The 21715-nt window shown below is 46.8% G+C and overlaps 1 protein-coding gene across 4 annotated transcripts in view; it reads right to left on the bottom strand.

The window, feature by feature from the left end:
• The window catches only part of LOC147622166 (protein ENHANCED DISEASE RESISTANCE 2-like), a 90368-nt gene extending 68860 nt beyond the window's left edge, over positions 1–21508 (bottom strand). For all 4 annotated transcript variants that reach the window (XR_015269657.1, XR_015269658.1, XM_086823266.1 and 1 more), the window contains exons 1-5: positions 20578–21508; positions 20397–20471; positions 5183–5236; positions 4989–5054; positions 4735–4841 (exon numbers count right to left, since the gene is read on the bottom strand). Coding sequence is in view for 2 of the 4 variants with exons in the window: in XM_086823266.1 (XP_086679392.1) it covers positions 4735–4841; positions 4989–5054; positions 5183–5236; positions 20397–20471; positions 20578–20826 (551 nt within the window). In the remaining 2 variants the exon portion in view is untranslated. The remainder of the gene's footprint in view (positions 1–4734; positions 4842–4988; positions 5055–5182; positions 5237–20396; positions 20472–20577) is intronic.
• Positions 21509–21715: the final 207 nt, after the last annotated feature.

The raw sequence follows: 21715 nt of genomic DNA, 5'->3' as shown, positions 1-21715 counted from the left end.
ACGCCGAGGATTGCGAGATTGGTCACGTCCTTGGTCCCGTCCACGATCCGAACTGCATGGTTGGAAGGACTGAGGACGTCGGGACTGAAAAGAGGTTGATCCTTCTAATCAACGAGGATGTTGAGAATTCTTCCATTGGGGATTAGGCCGGGAGGTAGAAGGGCCAAAAGATTCTCTTCGACTATCTCGGTTCATATGAGACCCATTGGCTTTCTGAAAGGCATTAGCTCGACCGGAAGAGGCCGAATTTCGAGGATTAATGTCTGTAACGCGCTCTAATGTCTGCAACGTGCTCGGCGTAACGTATGGCATCGGCAAGATCGACAGGATTATATTTCTAAACATCGGCACGCAGTGTGGGGTTAAGACCTTCAACGAAGGCATGGAGTTCATCTGCTGGGGACAAGGAGTCAATCTCCAGTATCAAGTTGGTGAACTGGGAGATATAAGAGACCAAGGAACCATTTTGGTCCAAATGGCGTAAGCGAGTACAGGCTTGGAAATCCGCATTGGCAAGTATGAATTGCTTACAGAGGACTCGCTCGAATTTTTTCCACGTTGTAACCGATTTTCCGCCGTGCTGTCGTCGTTGCCACCACAATAAAGCAGTGTCTTTGAGGAGGGATACCGCAAAAATCACCTTTTTGGAATCGGAAAGAGTCATGGTTTCAAAGTATAACCGCAATTTGTAGAGCCATTGGTCTAAGATGCACTTGTTGCGCTGACCACCATAAGATTCAAGGGTTTAATTTCCAATTTCTTTGTTTTACTGGCTTGTAAAAGACTATACAGTGTTTTAAGGTCGTCACCTTCTACTTCGAAAGGAATGACGTCTTCGTTTGCTGGTACTATTGCTGAAACATCTGCTGCTGGTACAGAACTCGTGTGGGAGTGGCGATCCGTGTGGAGCTGCTGGATCTGTGAAGCCAAGGATGCCATGGACGCCAGGAGTTGCTATTGGAACTGCTGTTGAAGTTGCTGCAAAGCTTGCTGCCATTCTGGAGGAGCCGGTATGTCAACAGGTTTAGCCATGAGAGAAGATGCTAATGTAGAGGCTTCAGGGTGACGAGACTCTTGGGGTTTTTGTTGTTGATGACGCCGTTGGGCTCTAGTAAGAACCATTGGCTGGAGGGTGCGGCATCTGGAAATCCCGTGAGGAGAGGCTACGTGTTGGTGGAGCGGCTATGGACCATCCAGTATAATGAGGGCAATCCTCTAGGACTGGACTTGCACGAGAGTCTGCTACTAGAGAAGAAGGTACAAGGGTAGAGGCAGCTACTGGTGTCAAAGGTGTATAATTTGGTGTAGAAGAAGGTACAGAGGTAGAGGCAGCTACTGGTGTCAAAGGTGTATAATCTGGTGTAGAAGGGCGCACCGTGAACGAAGACGGATAAACGTTCTCAGAATAGGTGCAATATTCATGAAAAATAATGCTGCACTCGGGAAGGATAGCGCCCAAATAAGGATGACGCCTGAGCAGCATAAAACACTAATGATCAAGATATTGTGCAGAAGTACGAACACGGATCACCCACGCATCGAACTCTCGGAGGTGAGAAGTCGGTGTGACTATCTGAACACGGTAATGAGTGGGCTGTAAAGAGGGGGGCGCACTCACTGGAACAGGGGCAGAGACTGGTGGGGAAACACGGGTAGGAGAGGGCACTATGGATTGTGAGGGTGTATCCTGTAAATAATTGAATTCATAGGTTTCCTCTGCCATAAGCCGTCGGAGAAGAGGGTAATGTGTGTCCACGTGATCTGGGAGGTGCTCTTAAACCCGTAAAAAGTGATATTGGTCCCTGAAGAAGATTGCCATAAATAATGTTGTTGTTGTAGGAGAAGCACCAAGGAGATGGTGGCTGGCAATCATACGAAAGTCTTCAACGGGAAGCGGCTGGTCCAAGCGAAGGGAGGGGACAGCAGGAAGCACACGATGAAGGGCCAAGGGCCTGAGGCGGGCTGAAGCCGACAAGGAAGGAGGCAGCTGCAAGCAGGCACACGCTGAAAACCATGTGCAGGGTGGCGCAGGCTAAAAACTGCACGATCAGTTGTTGGCGCCGGTTTGTGAGGGAGCCCATAAAGTTGGTTTTTTTTTTTTAACCTTGTATACATGGCAACTTAGAACCTTAGACCCATAACCTTTGGGTGTGGTTATATTATGTTTGTTTGTTTTTTTTTAAATAAAAAAAATAGCAAATCGCCGTGTGCTTCTCAACGGGCAACCAGCTGGGGAAAATCCACGAAGGGATGCGAGTATTCAATGGAGGGGTGCCTATCCATGAAAGGGTGCCGGCTGAAGAGGTAAGCCTCCGTATTGAGGCCTATGTTCAACAGTTTTCTGCATATGGCTGGGCCGACATTAATCAGCAAAAATTGGGAGTTTGGGGCTGAATTTGATGGGGCATTCTCTCCTGCTCTTCCATTCAATACTTGCTACACCCAATTTTAGGGTTTGGGCTGCCTGATTTTAGGGTTAGGGTTAGGGTTTGGACATATCACAAGGCAGAAAAAGTTTGCCCTGATACCGCTGTAAAGCTCTTATAGCTTAATTAACAAAGACTTGATTAATGAACATAAGAAAAATACTGCAGGAAAAGACTGAGTGATTGCATTGAGACGGGGGCCTTTCTTAAATAGAGGCCGAAAGTACAACTGAAGAGGCACATCCCTGTGAAGGAGTGTGGCTCTTGAATCAATGGTTATGTCCTTAGGACTTAGGGGTGTGTCTTTAATGAATAGACATGTCCTTCAATTCATGCTGATAATCTATGGGAATAAACTCCTTCAAGAACGCCTTGCAGCAGCCATCCCAACAAGTCACGAAGTGGTGCCTAAGGTGGTCTTCCCACCACAAGAGAGCGGCACCCATCAAAGCCGTACACCCAAATTGAGCTGAAAAAAATGTGAACCACCTCATGCTGCCAACGTGGCAACGATCTCGCAAGTGACAACTTCTCCATCTACCTCCCCGTTGCATGGGAGGCTTCATAGCTTCAATAATTGAGCTCGTTCCTTATGAGGCATGGAGGAAGAACTCGACAAACCTTTAGTCCCCCGACATCAAGCCGGTGAAGGCAAAGCAGGAACTATTCGGAGAATCCGGTGGAGAGGGACTCCACGAAGGAGACCGTAAATGACGCGAACAGCGTCTCTCCTGCCAATGACATGGAAGTGTAGAATGATGACTATTGGGCTGGGAGCGAACCTCATCAAGTACATCCTTGCCTGCGTCCAAAGGAATGCAAAATCCTCCTCTAGAAGGTTTTGACACTTCGTCCTTGGAATCGTCCAACACTTTCTCCAAAGCACACACCCTTGTAGATTGCAAATCCGGAATAGTAGGTGTTTTGAGTTACCAACTTCGATCTCTTGAGAGACGGGAAGATATAGAACCTATTTTATTTCGCTTGCATGTCCATGGATGCCTTCATGCTGAGAAGCAAAGCAGTGAGTTGTGAATCCATGACAAATATCAAGGGATCAAGAACCAAGTGAGGGATTTTAGCCTTACGCGATGAGGTAAGGGTTGGTGGGACAAGGAAGCACAATATAACCCAATTAATCCAGGTGCAATGAAGAGATTCCAAATATTCACTTTTCCCAAGCCCGAACTTACGGACTCTTGGAAGTGCTCTACCCTATCCAAACAGTCAATGCACACAAGTACCAAAAAAGAAAAAAAATACCATGTTCCCTAGGCTTCGATACCAACTGTAGAACACTTGTGCCTATATGCTAGGGTTTTCCAAAGATAGAAAGAAGAGTGCGGCAGAATCACACATACAGCACACACAAGAGTCCTAAACTACTACTCTGTATTATGTATAAGAAAGAAGTAATACCATTGAAATTCAAATACAAGATGTGGCTGAGAATGAAGACGTCAAATCACAGCTGTGACCTGCTATACACTCCTAGCTAGCACTTCGCCTATAGAGGAACGCTCTGTGAAGTCCAACACTAAGGAAAGCAAATGAATACAATGATTTGGCTACCCACGTATATATATGCACTAATGCTCCTAGTCGGCCACCACGTGGCAATGCCACATGTCACTTGCAATGTCCGGACTCTGCCTGTCAGCTACTGTTGATGTCCGGTTATGCCTTGCATACTCGTAGGTGTGTCTCATCCTTGGTGATTGGGATCCATCATACCCACACCCCATCTCGTGCTGCAAGAGGTGGTGGCTCAGCTGATTGGCAGCAACCACCATGATGGCCATCTTTGGAGGAAGAAAAAGGAGGAAATCACGAGCATTACATGTACGAGTCACTTGCTGACGCTGAGTCTCCTGCCCCAAAGGAGATAAATACACGTCCTTGGTGAATGAGATCCATCAAGCTCACACCCTATCTAGTGTTGCAAGAGGAGGTGGCTCAGCTGAAGGCAGCAACTAAAAAAGTTGCACGTTGCCAAATTGACTCAACTAAATAGAATAGGGATCTACAACCTCTCAGGGGAAAATGAGTTGATTCCTGCAGTGGTAATATCTGGAGTCATTTTGTCCTTTCCCAAATGGTATCTCTGAAGGAACCCTGCAAACCTTTGATGAATAGAAGGTGTAGGGCATCCCATCAGGCAAACCAATGTTTGTTGTCCATCATCTATCCCTAGTTTAAAAACTTACGAGTTCAGACACAGTAAAAAAGTTCCATGCACAAAAACATAAAATTTGAAACAAACTCTTGAATTATGATCTCACAGATGGTTGTTAACTAGCCAACTTACTTGTTTTCACCATCAGATGAAGATGTTGTCCTCTCATGAAAAGCATTTCCCTTTGTTTCAAGCCGAGAAATCTGATTGCTTCCATTGACTGGTTGTAGGTGCGGATACTGCCAATACCCCGTAAGCAAGTGTTAACTACCCTAAAGTACTTAAGTGAACCACCAAGCTTGCACTCAATTCCCAACATTGCTTTCGACAGAACAATCAAGAATGTGATGAAGTACACAGCATCCACAAGGGGTAGAACTACTCACCTGCTCAATTACTTGTTCAATGGCTTCTTTCCAAGAATTCGCCTCATCCAACTTAAAAGATGCCATCTGCATTCAAGTGCACCCAATGCACCCCATGTGACATGTCATTAGCGAAGTGATTTTGTAAAACTAGATTCCAACTACTCTTAACATTACCATCTAACTTGAAATCTTGATCTCGATATATGACGTACCCTAATATGATTTGATTTATCTTTCTTGTTGTACACGGAAAGAACATAAACAACCTGCAAGAAAAAGAGATTCAGCATGTATACAATCGTACATGTGTGTCTATCTCACGTGCACTCTCTCCCGGGTGTAACGTGGACGTGCTTCTACCCATTGGCCAGATCAAAGGCCAAGTACATTGCCAGATTCATGTTTGTGAGGGCTTTTGTGCTAGTTCATTGTAATATTGTCCAGGTGCTTAATGAGCAGCCAAGTGTGGACAAAGTTACTCGGTTATTGTGTGAAGGTTGGTAGCCAACTCACCAACATTAAGACACTAAAAATAGAAGTCTAGGCCTTAAGTCGTATTCATTCATTGATCAGTCAGTTATCATTGAGTCATATATACTCCATGTTAGTAATACATGGTATATTGGGTCATCTCTCTCTACTATGTATTGAGCATGAAGAAGCAACAGTTTGTTCCATGGGTTTAAGCCTCTAATTGGACACTAAACACAATCGATCAATCATAAACACGCTTCCACAAGCACCCATTCCGTGCGCATGCGTGCGCGTGCGCATGTGGGTGTGTGTGTGTGGGGGGGTGTGTGTGTGTGTGTGCGCGCGCGCGTTGATTGGACCTACAGTTAGATTACACACATAATATAATTTGCACCTATACAACATTGTTCAGGTCTTATTGATTGCTAGCCCTTAACCTCCTAGGTGGGTCCTATCAAACCCCCTTCCCTAAGCCATAAACCTAATTCTGGGTTAGCTTTTTAACCCTATCCCTCAGCTAATTCTAAGCCGCACATCCCGTTGACCCTAGGTCCTCGACCTTTGGTGTGACATTATCTCCTCCTTCAAATGGATTCATGTTCTCATGTATCCTAGTAGGAGACAATCAATCAACTATAAGCATAATTTTGAATTTGGATATTCCACGATAGTGTCCACATAAGTTCTCTAGCCCTTCACTTGACTAGAACTTGATTGGACTAGAACTCTTCTAGTGGATTACTGCTGTGAAATACAAAAGCTATAGATTGTTTGTAAAGTTCTTCCCTAGATCTTGCCCTAATCACAGCTCACATCACGGTTAGTACAAAACCAAATCATGAGGTAGCAAGCTAGGTCACCTCCCAACCATGACCAACATCCATCAATCTCCCCTTAGCCAAGAGTTGCAATATGTATTGAATTATAAATGCATGCACACATGTTCCTTCTCTTGAGATAACACATCTTGGCATGCGATGTCGTTGGTTTTGTTGTGAGTGGGGCAGAGACGGGTGGCAAGTATCGCTAATTTTCTTTGTATTTCAAGCACCTAGATTTTTTTTTTAAGGGAGAGAATGTATGGTAGGGAGTTGGGTTTATTTGTCGTTCTCTTCTAGAACCTGATTTTTTGAGAATGCTTGCATCATGGGGATTCATATTAGGTTTATTTTTTTGTTAAGAGTTTCGACAACTACCTTCTCTTTATGATCTATTTTAGTTCCTTGGTTTGAAAGAAAGAGTTGGTGCATGGTTTTCCCTCTATGCTTGATATACTCCCCAAGGCCTTTTTCTTGCTCTAGAAAGCTAAGAGCAGGGCTGCCCCTTGTCTCCTACTCTATTTGGTCTATATATTGACAAGATTTCGGATTACATAGACAAACAGAGAGGACCAGGAGCACATTTAGCAGGAGTCCTGATACCGATCCTCTTGTATACAGATGATATTGTTCTTATTTCTAATTCACCAGAGGGGCTGCAGAGTCATTTGGATGCATTACCGGCCTTTTGCGAGGACCGGGACCTCACTGTGAACCTTGGAAAGACCAAGGTCATGATCTTTAACACCTCCCCACAGCTAATAGGTAGATCTGCAGTACAGTTCACATACAGTAGAGAGCATGTGGAGTATGTTACCTCATATGTATACCTTGGGATCACTTTTGCTGGACCTCAGTTCTCGATGCGGAAGGCGGCCGAAGCTAGATTGATGAGAAGATATGCAACCCTTGGCTCGCTAGAAAGGCAATGCTCACAGATACAGTTTCTGAAACCGGCCTTTAGAAATCCGACGGGCGGTGGAACAAACACTCGCACACAAAACACTTCATCACCCATGGGAACCTAGAAAAGGAAAACAAACAAGGGAGCTAGAATGCTCCTACAATAGTACAAGGACACCGATTGGCCCCAAAACGCAATGGCGCCCCTTACGGTATTTCTTTACTTAATCAAATATGAGTACAAAGTACAACTTGTCGAATCCTTTACCGATAGGATCCCTTTTAGCTTTTCACCCAAGACTTCCAAATAAGAACTCTCGTTATCACAGCGAAGCATTCCATAGAGAAGGCACACCTGTACAACACATCCCTGTTAGAAAAGGTCTTTCCCATCTCTACCATGGATCCCACAACCCTTTCCCAATCAGCAGTAGTGTTGAACCAAACCACATGTCCTTCCTATAGTCACAGCTTGCATGTAACCTCGAGAAAACTAAAACCTGTTCACATGAATCCAGAGACATGCTTTCCACATGAAACCAAAGACCTGTATCTGATAAACCATAGACCTATATCCATAAACCATAGGCCTGTTTCCTCGATACCAAAGTCCTGTTTCTTCTCGAAAGACCAATGTCCTGTTTCCATGACAGATAAATCCACATATACACCATCCAATCACGGTGCCAAAAACCTACAGAGAGAAAGATAGAGGACGTGTCAAGCAATCCCTGAATACACATAAGTTCAAGATGAAGAGCAACAACACATCTCTTCCAAGAACATCTTCCTGTGCATATGTAGCTTGATCCTTTGTATCCCAATCTCGTAAACCAAACCTGTTTGCGAAAAGAGAGAGAGAGAGACTCCTTGGCCGTTAGCCCCTCGATGCCTCCTTCAGCTCACCTTCTTCAAAAGAGATAGAGAGCCTGCGCTGACTGCTTCCACACATGCAGCCACCTGGCGTAGAGGGCCTCCCATCTGACACCCGTCTAGCTGCCCGACTGGCTACAGAGAAACTCCTGCCTGACGCCTGCCTGGCTGCCCCTTGCTGGTTGCCCGCTTGGCTGCCCCATGCGGCCCATTGCTACCTGGCTGTAGTCCATACGCAGCAGCAACACACGCAGTAAGCATCCAAAAGATTCCCCATATGACCAAAGCAATGCCCCTTCAGTGCATCTGGGTGATGAAACAATCATCTTGAACAATAAGGCCAAACTGTCATGTCAAAGTGACAAACCAGTCTTGCTTGTTCCTTCAAAACCTGCAACAAAAGTCTAAAACCAAGTGGAAACACGTAGCCTGTGTTAGCCAAAAACAAAACCATGCATCATTCTACATATGACAAACATATACATGACACATATATGCATTCGTAAACAATATGCTCCTGAAGATGCTCTACCCACTCCAAAATATCAGCCTCAGGGTTGCTCGCAAGCCTTACACCCATGTATATCCCTGTAGGACCCACGACTGGAGGTACAACATGAGCATATGAAGGCACTCAATGCATCTAAACTATACATCCACTAAGTACTTCCCACATATGTCCCTCTTGATGCTTTACCCACTCTGTACATGGCCATCCCGCAGGAGCCACACTCAGTGATACACCATGAACATGGTAAAGTACCTGATGTATCATACCAACATACATGCATCTCATCCTGACACATCCAGAGTATTACCCAATGTATTCTCAAGGGTACCAGGATCCAATGGCACCAGAATACCATAATACCTCGGAAAGTGTATCAATACATGCACAAATAGAGTTCAATCCATATATGAACCAAACCAACTCTAGGACTGCTCGCAAGACTTAGGCCCTCCATAGAGTCTCAAAGTGTTAGCCCAGGTTGCTGCAGACTTTGAACTAAACCAACTCTAGGCCATTCCAAAGGAGACCAACTCCAGAAATAGCATCATCCCATGTGACTACAACACAATATCATAGAAGTCCCATAAGCAGATGTACTGTCAACCTCAATACCTCGGGTGAATACAACGATGTCACCAAGCGACTCCTAGATGAAAACTAAGCCTGTCTATAACAAGGGAGTGGAGGTGCTACCTCCCTCTTGAGCATCAGGCAATGCTCTAGACTCATGCCCCGCAGAAACCTGAATGAACCGTCGCAAGAGTCAGCTCCAACTCAAAGGCATCAAAATAAAGCTGCAATACCTGAGGTGAATTTGCTAAGTCACCCTCCTCCATCCACTTCGCATCCATCAGTAGTGAATAGTTCTTTTTCACAAGATAGCGACGGGAAACTTTACCCCGTACCTTTCTTTCCTTATGTGCCAGTATCTGCTCGGAAATAAGAACCTCATCAAGTTCCTCTACTTCCGACTGAGCCTCATCTGATACATCCACAGGCACCCAAAACCTCCTTGCACTCCACAAGCACAAGTCCCCAATGAAGCATAGTAGATCACCACTGCTAAACATAGAAAGAAGCTACCTTCCGAACCCCATGAAGCTTCCGTGAAAATACCACTGGTGACAAAGTGTCAAAAAGCCATAACCTTCAATCCATCTTTTGCACCATAACACTTCAGCTGCTGCTTCTTCCTGGCTGACTACTTCCTGTCCTTGGTGTCTTTTCTCCTGAGGTTCATCTTTAGCTTTTCCTCTTCACCTCATATAGACAAAGACTCACAATCCTGCACTGTCTCCTGCACTTCCTTTTCACCTTCCACATGTTGAAGCTTTTGATGTGACAACCACAAGATCGCCTCCTTGAGAAAGTCGACGATATCCCGGTGATGGAACCATGTAACCGGCCTTCAAAAATCTGACGGGCGGTGGAACAAACACTTGCACACAAAACACTTCATCACCCATGGGAACCTGGAAAAGGAAAACAAACAGGGGAGCTAGAATGCTCCTGCAAATAGTACAAGGACACCGATTGGCCCCAAAACGCAGTGGCGCCCCTTGCGGTATTTCTTTACTTGATCAAAGTTTGAGTACAAAGTACAACTTGTCGAATCCTTTACCAATAGGATCCCTTTTAGCTTTTCACCCAGGACTTCCAAATAAGAACTCTCCTTATCACAGCGAAGCATTCCATAGAGAAGGCACACCTGTACAACACATCCCTGCTAGAAAAGGTCTTCACATCTCTACCATGGATCCCACAACCCTTTCCCAATCAGCAATAGTGTTGAACCAAACCACATGTTCTTCCTATAGTCACAGCTTGCATGTAAGCTCGAGAAAACTAGAACCTGTTCACATGAATCCAGAAACATGCTTTCCACATGAAACTAAAGACGTGTATCTGATAAATCGTAGACCTGTATCCATAAACCATAGGCCTGTTTCCTCGATATCAAAGTCCTATTTCTTCTCGAAAGACCAATGTCCTGTTTCCATGCCAGATAAATCCACATATACACCATCCAATCACACTGCCAAAAACCTAGAGAGAGAAAGATAGGACGTGTCAAGCAATCCCTGAATACACATAAGTTCAAGATGAAGAGCAACAACACATCTCTTCCAAGAACATCTTCCTCTGCATATGTAGCTTGATCCTCTGTATCCCAATCTCGTAAACCAAACCTGCTTGCGAAGAGAAAGAGAGAGAGAGACCCCTTGACCGTTAGCCCCTCGATGCCTCCTTCAGCTCACCTTCTTTGAAAGAGAGAGAGACCTGCGCTGACTGCTTCCACACATGCAGCCACCTGGCGTAGAGGGCCTCCCATCTGACACCCGTCTGGCTTCCCGACTGGCTGCAGAGAAACTCCTGCCTGGCTGCCCCTTGCTGGTTGCCCGCTTGGCTGCCCCATGCGGCCCATTGCTACCGGGCTGTAGTCCATACGCAGCAGCAACACCTGGCGGTCAGCAGCAGCAGCAGTATCCAGCGGCAGCAGCAGCAGCAGCAGCAGCCCCATGTGCAGCAGCGCCCAGCAGCAGCAACAGCAGCGCCCAACAACGGCGGCAGCCCCCCTGCGCAGCAGCGCCCATCAGCAGCAGCAGCCTGTGGTACACGCAGCAGCGCCCGTACATACCATGTGCCAGCTTTCGCTCAAGGAGATGCGCGCGTAAACCATCCGGCGACTCCCTTGCTCTCGAATCTGCCACCCTTCGATTTATAAGGAGGCGATGCGCTTTTCATCAAAAACGCCAAAAAGCAACTGCAAAACACATGCTTATAAATATATATTAATATTTTTAGCCATCAAAGGTTTAAAAACCTTATAACCTTATAAATCTCTTTTTGTCTCCTTTCACACTTGGGCTGGCCACACTTATGAGTTTCCTTTTCACATTCAAACTAATGCCTGTCCACACTGTCCATCCCATGCCCGTGCCCGTGCCCGTGCCCGTGCCCACCTGCTTGTTGTCCAGAGGGAAAAACACAAGGTCGTAACAGTTTCAGGAGCCAAGGACGAAGCTGTGGCTATTTACTCAGAGGGCCGATCCACCCACCATACCTGGACCACAAGCTAGTGTAGGAGCTCGGCCGAGAGGTGTGACACTCGACAAAGCTATGAGTTATGCAGAGCTAAACACCCCAGACCCCATGGCCCTTGCCCGAAGCCACGCCACCACACAGGAGGATCCAAGCCATCATCTCCCATCATCACAAGACCTTCTCGCACCGGCTCAGTTTTACCACCTTGAGCACCATGTCACGGCAGCCCATGAGGGATGCATTAGAGTGATATGAGAGTTCTCTGCTCATGTACCTAGATCAGATTTTATAGTTCTAGATTTTTGTTATCTTACTTTATTACTATTTTGTACCCAGGATGATGTACCTCATGGATATGATGTAACCTTTTGGTCTCATAGGTTAGTTAATGCTTTTCATTTTCTACTCGGAACATTTAGTTTCCTTGAGTTTTGGATGTATTGGTACTTTTGTCTTATAAGCCACTTTGGCCTCTTGTAGACGTTAATATATCTTTCTTTCTTTTCTCTCCCTCTTGTACACGTATCCCATGGATGTACACCTATCACATGGGATACGTTGTGCCATTGGACACATCCGGACCTCATCACACCAGCTGCAGATTAAGACAGGGCGATATGTGCATCAGATCTCAGATGACCGCATTTGTCAACTATGCTACCAGGAGGCAAAGACAAAGGAGCACTAAATTCGCCGGTGTACAGTCTATTATGAGATCCGAGGGAGATATCACTGCCTCTTCCGGGAAGGTTTTGGGCTGTTATGCAGGGTCATGGAGTTTGAGGATCAGAGATGCCTGGGATTTTTCCTATTTGAGCTCAGGAGACACAGAGAGACCCTCTTGGCAGATAGGAGACCGAGCCATGATGTACCTAGACAGAGGATCCTGACAGATTTCTTCAACACCAACACCAGCACCAGCACCAGCACCAGCACCCCAGCCCACACACCTCCTGATACCTCCTCCATCGAGCCATCAGGACACCAGCCACGCTCCTAGGGAGTCACCATTGATAGAGCAATCGTCTTATGTCATGCTCAGTGACCACGCCCACCAGGATCCCGACCACGGCATCCTAACCATCGCCAGATCAGAGCCATTATTGCTAGGCATCGGAGGCGCCTGCCTCGCTTTAACAACCTCTCCATTATAGACAGCCCCATGGCGGAAATATCTGATCTGAGGAGAGGGCAGCACTTCAACTGATCAGCATACATGGATCTACTTAATATACATTTTTCAATTTTTCTACTCAGTATCATCTAGGAGTCTTACTTACAGTTCTTATAACTGTAAGATAGTCGGTTTATTGTACTTTTCAGTTTCATTTGGTTGTTCTCTTTGATGAGACACCAACTTCAGATGTACTCTCAGTTTTGATCTTATAGAACATTATGGCCTCTTAGAGACATTAATATATCATTTCATTTCAACTCTCTCTCTCTCCACACATCCACCACCACTTCTTTCCTCTGCACACGGCGGTCTACCGCCAAGACACCTTGCGGTTCCATGCCACAGAACTCTTGGTATGATGAACGAATGTCGTGCCACACGCTCCCGTCTTCAGCATGAGGTACGGATTGGGCAAATCACGAAGTGCCAAGCGCAACGGATTTCTCGACGGCTCACCCAATGCAAGAAATGGGAGTTCTATGCTTGGAAAGAGGATGAGTTATACCGACTTTTCTTAGGGCCGAACTGCAAAGAGGCTTGGAGGAAACTCCAAGAACATCGCCCTCCCACACCTATCACCTGCCCAGACACATGGCACTCCTATGCACGCTCCCTCTATCATATCTCCCATCAGCCACCCCTACCCCCACCATCAGATCCCCGTCCAACCACCTCCACTTCTTCACAAAGGGCATGGTCCTCAAGGCCATTCGTAGACTACGCAATCGGCGAGCCCAAGATCATAAGGGACTCACTGCCGAGTACATCTCGCATGCCGATGATACCCTGACGCCCCTATTAGCCTACATGTTCAATAGAGCCCTTTGTGAACCACCCTCCTGGTCCACCAACATCATCATCCCCATCCTCGAAGCCAGAGATCCACTTGATCTTAATAATTATAGGAGGATCATGATTGGCCACACATTGGCCAAACTCTATAAATCGGAGCTAGAGGCGGAGCTCAGTTCATTTGCAGAGAGCCAGGGATACAGGGCCTCACGACAGGCTGGCTTTCGGAGGAGCTACTCTACCCTTGACCACATCTTCACCCTCCATGCCATCATCAAGGAGGGTAGAGCACGACATCAGAGGATTTACTGCTGCTTTGTGGATTTCCGCAAAGCTTTTGATACTGTACCCTGAGCCCGCCTCCTACACTGTCTACAAGAGATGGGAGTCCCATCTGAGATGGTTTGGAGCATCATCGCCCTCTATGAGTCCATCACCGGACAAGTGAGAGCCCCAGGAGGTACATCAAAGGAGATTTCTAGCACTATTGTGGTGAAACAGGGCTGCCCTCTATCACCCACTCTTTTCGGCCTCTACATTGATGAGATCTCGAGCTTCATTGATGGATTAGGCGGGGCTGGTCCCACATTGGTAGGCATATTGATCCCCATACTACTCTATGGGGATGACATCGTCCTCCTCTCAGACTCAGCCGAGGGGCTTCAGAGATAGTTGGATGCCTTACGGGACTTTTGCACTCAGCGGGACCTCTCGGTTAACCTTGGTAAAACCAAGGTAATGGTCTTCAATACCTCTCGCCCCTTCACATCCAGATTCAGCTTCACATATAGAGGGGATCCTGTGGAGATTGTCTCATCCTATGTCTACCTTGGTGTCACTTTCAGTGGCCCACGCTTCACCATGCTTCCCGCAGCACATGCCAGAGTGACACGGGGATATGCTGCAGCCTTGAGCTTACTTGAGCGGCAGTGCTTCCAGGCACATTTCCAGGAGCCCAGGTGAAGGACTGGCTTTTTGACACCCTCGTCACACCAGCCTTGATGTATGGAGCAGCCTTCTGGGGGCCAGATTTATCCGATGAGGATTGGCAGCAAGTTGAGAGGCCCCAAGTCATGATGTTCTCCCATATGATCCGCAGCAAACCATCAGTCCCACAACAGATTATCCAGGCAGAGTTTGCTACAGCCCCGATGGTAGTTGATGCTCTTCCAGACAGTCACATACCTCCATCGTATCAGTCACATGGATCCCCACAGGTGCCCGAGGCTTACCCTGGAGTCCTCAAGACAGCTAGCACTTGACGGCCACTCTGGAGTATGGTATGCACTAGTTTCCATTTGGTTCTCAGTATATGGGCTCCGCAAGGACCGCATACCCCCCCCTTTAGTACAATTTGGACTCCCCTTTTCTCTGGCTCTCTCATGAGGATACCAACCGGGTTATCCGGTTAGATCTTCTCAGCCTCTACATCCATTGCACATGGATCACACCTTCGGAGCTCCCCACGAAGATGCACTTCTACAGAGAGCACTTCCTCACACTCACTGAGGATGGATTCATCCAGCAATCGGGCTACTTGAGTGTTCACATGTCCCATGCCATGCGGATTGCGATTGGCCAGATAAGGGTTTCATCCCACCGCCTGAGAGTGGAGACAGGTAGAGCTGAGCACATCTTCAAAGCTGGGAAGCTCATACGGAGACCTAGATGAGAGGATCTGCCAATTATGCCACATAGAGGTTGAGACGGAGGAGCATTACATATGCCGCTGCCCAGTATAATATGAGATCCGCGGGAGGTTTCTCCGTCTATTTCGTGAGGGATTTGGTCCACTCTCTAGGATCATTGACGTCCAGGACCAGCATTGCCTAGGCCTCTTCCTGCTTGAGCTCCGCAGACACAGGGACGCCTTCTTGAGAGAGCTTCGGCCCTAGCCAACCCGCCCCCTCCCTCGCCAGCCAACCATCACCAGGTTCTTCCAGATCTGAGAGGTGGAGGACACCAATATAGTGGATCTTGTGGACCCTCCACGAGCTACTTCGGACCTACCTCGTCCGATAGGAGTTACCTCGGACCGAGCCTCCGCACTCCAACGTGCCCGATGCCCCGGCCCCCCCATCGGCCACGATCACCTCATCAACTCGAGATCCACGACATGCTCCACCGCCATTGAGCTACCTTTCCATGTGACATAGCTGAGGGAGACCTCTTGGCCATACTCATTAGCCCCATGCTTGATATTTTGGAGAGTGGTATACCATCTACTCGAAGCTGATGCTGCTCTCATGTTTCTGATGAGTGGCTCCATTGCCACAAGGTGCGTCATGGCCTTAGCGGACGTCTTGCTGCTTGCGGGCATCTTGCCGCATACATGTTCCCAAAAGATTGGCTTGACGGCTTGCGTTCTGCTCTTTGGATCCTAGGCTCCACACCAACACGACGTCCCATTCCACCACATCTAGTTTCTCAGCATAAGCAAACCCGACCCCATAACCGGCATTGTCTCTGCATGCGTGGCCCCTTTGCTTGCATCTTTCTTTGACCTCTGAGTGGCTATCAGCTCGCGGTCCCGATCTAAGGTGTTGCCGGTCCATAAAGTGCCACTTTATCTTCATTGCCTACCTTCGCCGTTTTCTTCAAAGCATCACCTTCCCATGGTGGTAACTCTGTGAGATCCTGAGCCCGTTGTTCTTCTTGCTTGAAGTGATGTCAGCCCCACCAGGATCAAGCTACATGTATCTTTGATTTGCTTGAGTGCGTTTGGTCTGCTCGAGTGCGTTTGGACCACTCAAGCCCGTGCCAACATCTTCAGTTGGACTTGCACCCGGATACCTTACCTTGCATTGAACCCAACTTTCCACTAGCCTCAAAGCGGGCCGGCCAGCTTTGGAATCTCTTTGAACAGATCACGCGGTTGCGATCTACTCGGAAAATTGATCATTTTTCATATATAGCATGTTCCCAGATTCCATCATTTGGGCCCCCGTGGGGGACTGCGTTGTTTCTTGACGCCTCGCATCGGCAACCTAGGGTCCCAACAGGTTCGGCTGGCCACGCCATCCCGTGCCTTGCTTCCCACTGCTTGATAGGTATATGTAACCAAGGGCAAATTCCATCATCCTGAGACTCAAATCTCAGTAGTCAACTTTTCGTGCCGTCGACTCGTGGCCGTCACCTGGCAACAGCTCAACTTGCCGTTTTTTATGTTTCCGCCGTTCTTACTGTACTGGCATCACACGCCCCACACGGGCTTCCAAAATGAACCATGCTCTGATACCAAGTGTCACGAGCTCGGAGGATCAGGACTCGGACATCTAGCCGCGAGGCGGCCTTTCCATCCAACCCATCTCATGACTCGGCTCCACCGGCCCGTCATCGCACATTTAACTTGTGGGGTCTCACCCTTCACTTGCCTTCATGCCTGGCCCAGCTCCACAGCCTAGACTTGGGACTTTCCATCCTGTGATGGTTCCATGTCCCACCGGCCCAGCCGCGTCTTAGCCTGTCGGCACGGCATGGCTCGCCGGCCTGCGGCTTCGCCGTTTCCACCGTTTCGGTCCCATTTCCGCATATCGCTGTCAAGGTGGGGAGGGCATCCCCCAGAGGCACTCGGCATCACAGAACCTCACTTGCAACACAAGAAGCCTAACCTGCCTACCTAGTGCGTGAGTGCTTCTACGTGTGCCTAACATGGGTCCGTGCTACGCCGCTCCCTTGCACCTCATCCCCATATAGATGCATACTTTTCGGCGCAGGCTAGCATTCCCCCAAGGCACCATGGGGCCTTGGATAGTGAGATTGCAAACCTCACTATTTTGGATATGCTAAAGTGTTATACTCTCAAAGCAAAGTATCAATGGGTGAAGTACTTGCCATTGGTTGAGTTTGCTTCCAACACCATTCACTCCTCGACAGGCAAAGCTCCTTTTGAGATTATTTATGGAAAATCATTGTTGTTGCCCATTCTAAAGACCATGGAAGAGATCTTCCATGTGGACGAGTTTGTTCGAGATTTGGATACAGCCTTTGCACAGGTTCGAATGGACTATTGAGACATCTCAAGCCAAGCAAAAGAAAGTTGCAAATAAACACAAAAGGAAGGTCACCTTTAAAGAAGGGGATTGGGTCTTATTGTGATTTGAAAAAGCCAGACTTAGAAAGTCTAAACCTAAGGAGCACAAGGAACCCGAGCTTGCCCCCAGATACTATGGACCTTTTCAGGTTACCAAGAAGATCAATGATGTATGTTCTCAATTGGACCTTTCAAATCGGATTATTGGAGGATACATAATGCCTTCCATATACATAACTACCTCCAAAGGAACCTGTTTTGGAGGATCCACCAAAAGTGGAAGAAGAAGAAGAAATCTTACAACCGGAACAGATTGGATTCCATTCCGTGAGAAAAAGTGAAGTGGAAGAACAAGAAGAAATCTTGCAGCCGGAACAGATTGTATTCCATTCCGTGAGAAAAAGAAAAAAGATTGTATTCCATTCCGTGAGAAAAAGAAAAAAGACAGTGGTCAAGAAATTCCTCTTGAAGTTTAAGAATTATTCGCCTATGGATGCGAAATGGATACCAAAAGAGAACTACCCAGATATTCTTCGAGCTTATGAGGAAGCAGTTGGTCCCAATGTATTTGAAGTACAGGCTTAAACGTCTTGTGATCGAGACAGATTTAAGAGGGAGGGATTGCACCCCTAGCCCTCTTCATTGTATATGTATTTACATTAAAAATGGAATCAATCATTATTTTGCTTATGTAATGGTTAATTAGATATGCTCTAGTTTGGGTGGCAACGATGCCCGAAAGCCCAAAGAGCAAGAATTGTATATGGGAGGCAACAGTGCTAGATGACCCATCGGACGGCAACGATGCCAGATATTTTTAGACTTTGCAATCGAGCAGTCATTGGCGACCAAATGGCCCAAATGACTACATTGGATTTCACAGTCAAACGATCATTGCGACCAGATGGCCCAGATGACTGTATTGGATCTCATGGTCGGGCGGTCATTGCGAACAGATGGCCTAGATGACTGTATTGGATCTCATAGTCGGGCGGTCAATGCGACCAGATGGCCCAAATGACTATGAAAGAATTCTTGGGCGGTCCTAGTGAATGGCCTTGAGCGACAGTCTAAGCAGTTTCCCTCAAGAACCAAATGGCCCAACACGATTTTTGATGAAACTAGACAGGACAATCCATGACAAGAGGATCATTACTTGTGCATTGCATACTGATGTATGTTTGAATTTCTTTGACTTTGTGTGTTGTTTTTTATATGTAGGCAATGCTGGATTTATGGCATGTGATAGTCCACTGGGCTCCAAACTTCCTGGCCAGTTTCCTAGAGTATCCAATAGACACGAATGTTGCATACGTGTTTGTTGACTAGCTTGTGTCTAGTTTTTGCAGAAGGTAAGTATGCATTTATGTGACATGCTATGAAGATGTACCATCATGAACAAGGACATCGGTCAAAGAAAAGGTATACAAATGTTGCAGATGAGCAGAAGGCACCACATATATGAGGAAAGACCAAATGCACAAGAACGCACCACATATATGAGGAAAGACCAGATGCACAAGAACACCAAATGGGGCTAGTACCACGATCATATGGAAAATTTATACCCCACAGGTGAGGACAACTATGATATAAGAGAGAGGGAATGTAACTATTTGGCCCTCCAAGCTCTTTTCACACAATGGAACTCATGCCTGGACACATAGACAGGTTGATGAACACATGGGAACAAGGTTCATAAAGCTGGCACCGGAAAAAGCACCAATCTTGGTCAAAAAAAGCAAAAAGTCAAACTCTGTTGACCGCAAGCTGAGGGCACCATTGGAAAGAGGACACTTAGTTGGATCAAAAAGCTAAAAGCAGCTTTTTCAACTGTAGCCGCCGTTTGCACCACCTATAGCCATGTACAGCTGTGTACCACCTGTGTAATACTGTACAGTATCTGTACCTGTGCAGCCTCTGTGCAGTTCCATGCACATGCATCAAATGTATGGCCATTAGGGTTGTACAGTCAGCACAGCCCATGGGGCACTCTGTACAAGGCCATAGTTGTTTGGGTCAGAATCCAGATTGAGTACAGTGTCGATAGGGACATACGAAGGCTGTACAAGGATCATACAGGTGTTGTACTACCACTTGTGTTGCAGCACCAATTCCAAGACCCCAAAAGCACCTCAGAAGGTTGTTTTTTAACTGCATGCTACCATCCATCCATCCATATCAGAGAGGATCCTGTAATGATGGGCACCTAGAGCACACGACAATGTTAAGACCACATACCTGAGAACCCAATCAGGGTTAGGATAACCTGCAATGAACCTGAGATCAATGACTGCAAAAAAAATTGCTAGCAGCTCTTCTTGCAGCCAATCCCATGCCACCAAGTTCCTTGCCCGCCTAGAGCTATTCCTAGCCATGAGATCCAATACCTTGGTAGACGTCTCTACTGCAAACATACCTCATAATAATCATAAGTGAGCTGTTATAGTCTAGTCTTGGCTATTATTCGCACCAGCCTATAACAGGCTTTTTTCTATAATATGCTTTTAAAAGACCCAAGACATCATCCTTGCTAGCCCTTAGCCTCCTGAGCAGGTCCTATCAGTCCTCAAGCCCAGCTAAGCCCTAATTCTAATTTTGGGTTAGATTTTTAACCTTCAACCTTCGCTGATTTTAGGTTAGCATGTCCCCTTAACTCTAGGTCCTCGACCCCTTGTTAATATTGCCCTCAGCCCAGTTCGGGACATAACACGGCCCCTCCAAGCAACACACCCTTGGCATCGTCTCTAAAGAATCATTGAACACTGACAGGCAAAGGGAAACGCCAGACAATACTCACATGGCCATGGTGATGCTCCATCCCTCTGTCTTCAACTCTGCAATTTGCATCAAGGAAAAGGGATCTGATGGGAATCTGCAGAGGTGAAAGGCAGCCTGATCTCCATTGGGATCAATATCTCCAAAACAAGTTGAAAAACACAAGGCCAATACCATGAAATCTCAAAGAAAAAAAATCTCACTTCATTGTCTGATGGTTGTTTCTTGTAGTATGCAAGAAGCCTGGGTTCCAGCACAAAGTATCGCTTGTGGAAGAACGATCGGCCAATTTTCCGTCTGCCGTACCGCACCATAAAGCCCTCCCGTATGATTTTCGGCATCTCTTTCTGTGCCTGTCCGGCAGCCGCTCTGACGGAGTTAGGAAAATCCGATAGTGCCTCCTGATTCACACTGCTGCTCTTGTTGAGCCACTCCGGCGCTACATCTGCCATCGGAGCTATTATGCCTCCAGCATTGCCATTCAGACGATTCTAACGGGATTTAACTTTCTTCAAGCTGCCACACCTCCGGCATTGCTTGTCCTGCCGTTCCGGCGATTCTGACGTAATCAGGGTTCCCAAGCACTGTTTATGTTGCTATTGTTAATCGGAATTTTCTATACTATTCAGCCTTTCGTGATTGGTAATCGAAGAAATCCATGGATTGCTGGTCGGCCGAATTGAGAAATCTGCAATCGGCCTGTTCAACCTGCTGCTGTTCTTCTGTTAGGGCTACGGTCAGGGTTTTTCGTTAAGGTTGAGGTTATGGTGAGAAGGCAGGGTTAGCAGATATGGAGTACAAGAAGCTCTCAGTTTAGTGAGAGAAAAGGGAAGAAATGCAACTGGATCTCCTGTTTTGGCAACAAGATAATTACGAGAAGCTTATTGTCTCTCTGTATGGGAATGTACAGGATGGACAGAGAGGTGAGAGGTTCAAAAATGCGCCATGGAAGCTGGAAGGTGAAAGGGAACGAGACGAGAGTCCTTCAGAATTCTGACCTGGAAGAAGAAGAAGGCAATCAGGGGAGCTTTGTGTGCGCACACAGAGCGGCGATGGCCGTAACACAATATAATGACGCGAAGAAGAAGACGAAGCAGAAGAGGATGACCGAACAACAGTAGCCCAGGAGTTTCTTCCCACGATGATTTTATTTATAGCCTTCTTTTAGCATGTACCTTCCAGTGTATGTTTCCGTGCGTGCATGCCCCAACAGGGTTAGTTAATTTTTGGTCAAATTTTTTCAAAAATAATTTTTGGCCTAACTACGTATATAATTTTGATGTAATTATATTTTTAAATTATATTTTTGGCCTTCAAAAGGCAACTACGTATATAATTTTG

Source organism: Cibotium barometz, chromosome 29 (genome assembly GCF_041138505.1).
Source record: "Cibotium barometz isolate CiBa-2024 chromosome 29, ASM4113850v1, whole genome shotgun sequence".
NCBI classification, from domain to species: Eukaryota; Viridiplantae; Streptophyta; class Polypodiopsida; order Cyatheales; family Cibotiaceae; genus Cibotium; species Cibotium barometz.
Note: the sequence above shows the minus strand (reverse complement) of the source record. Positions and strands in the feature narration are given on the sequence as shown.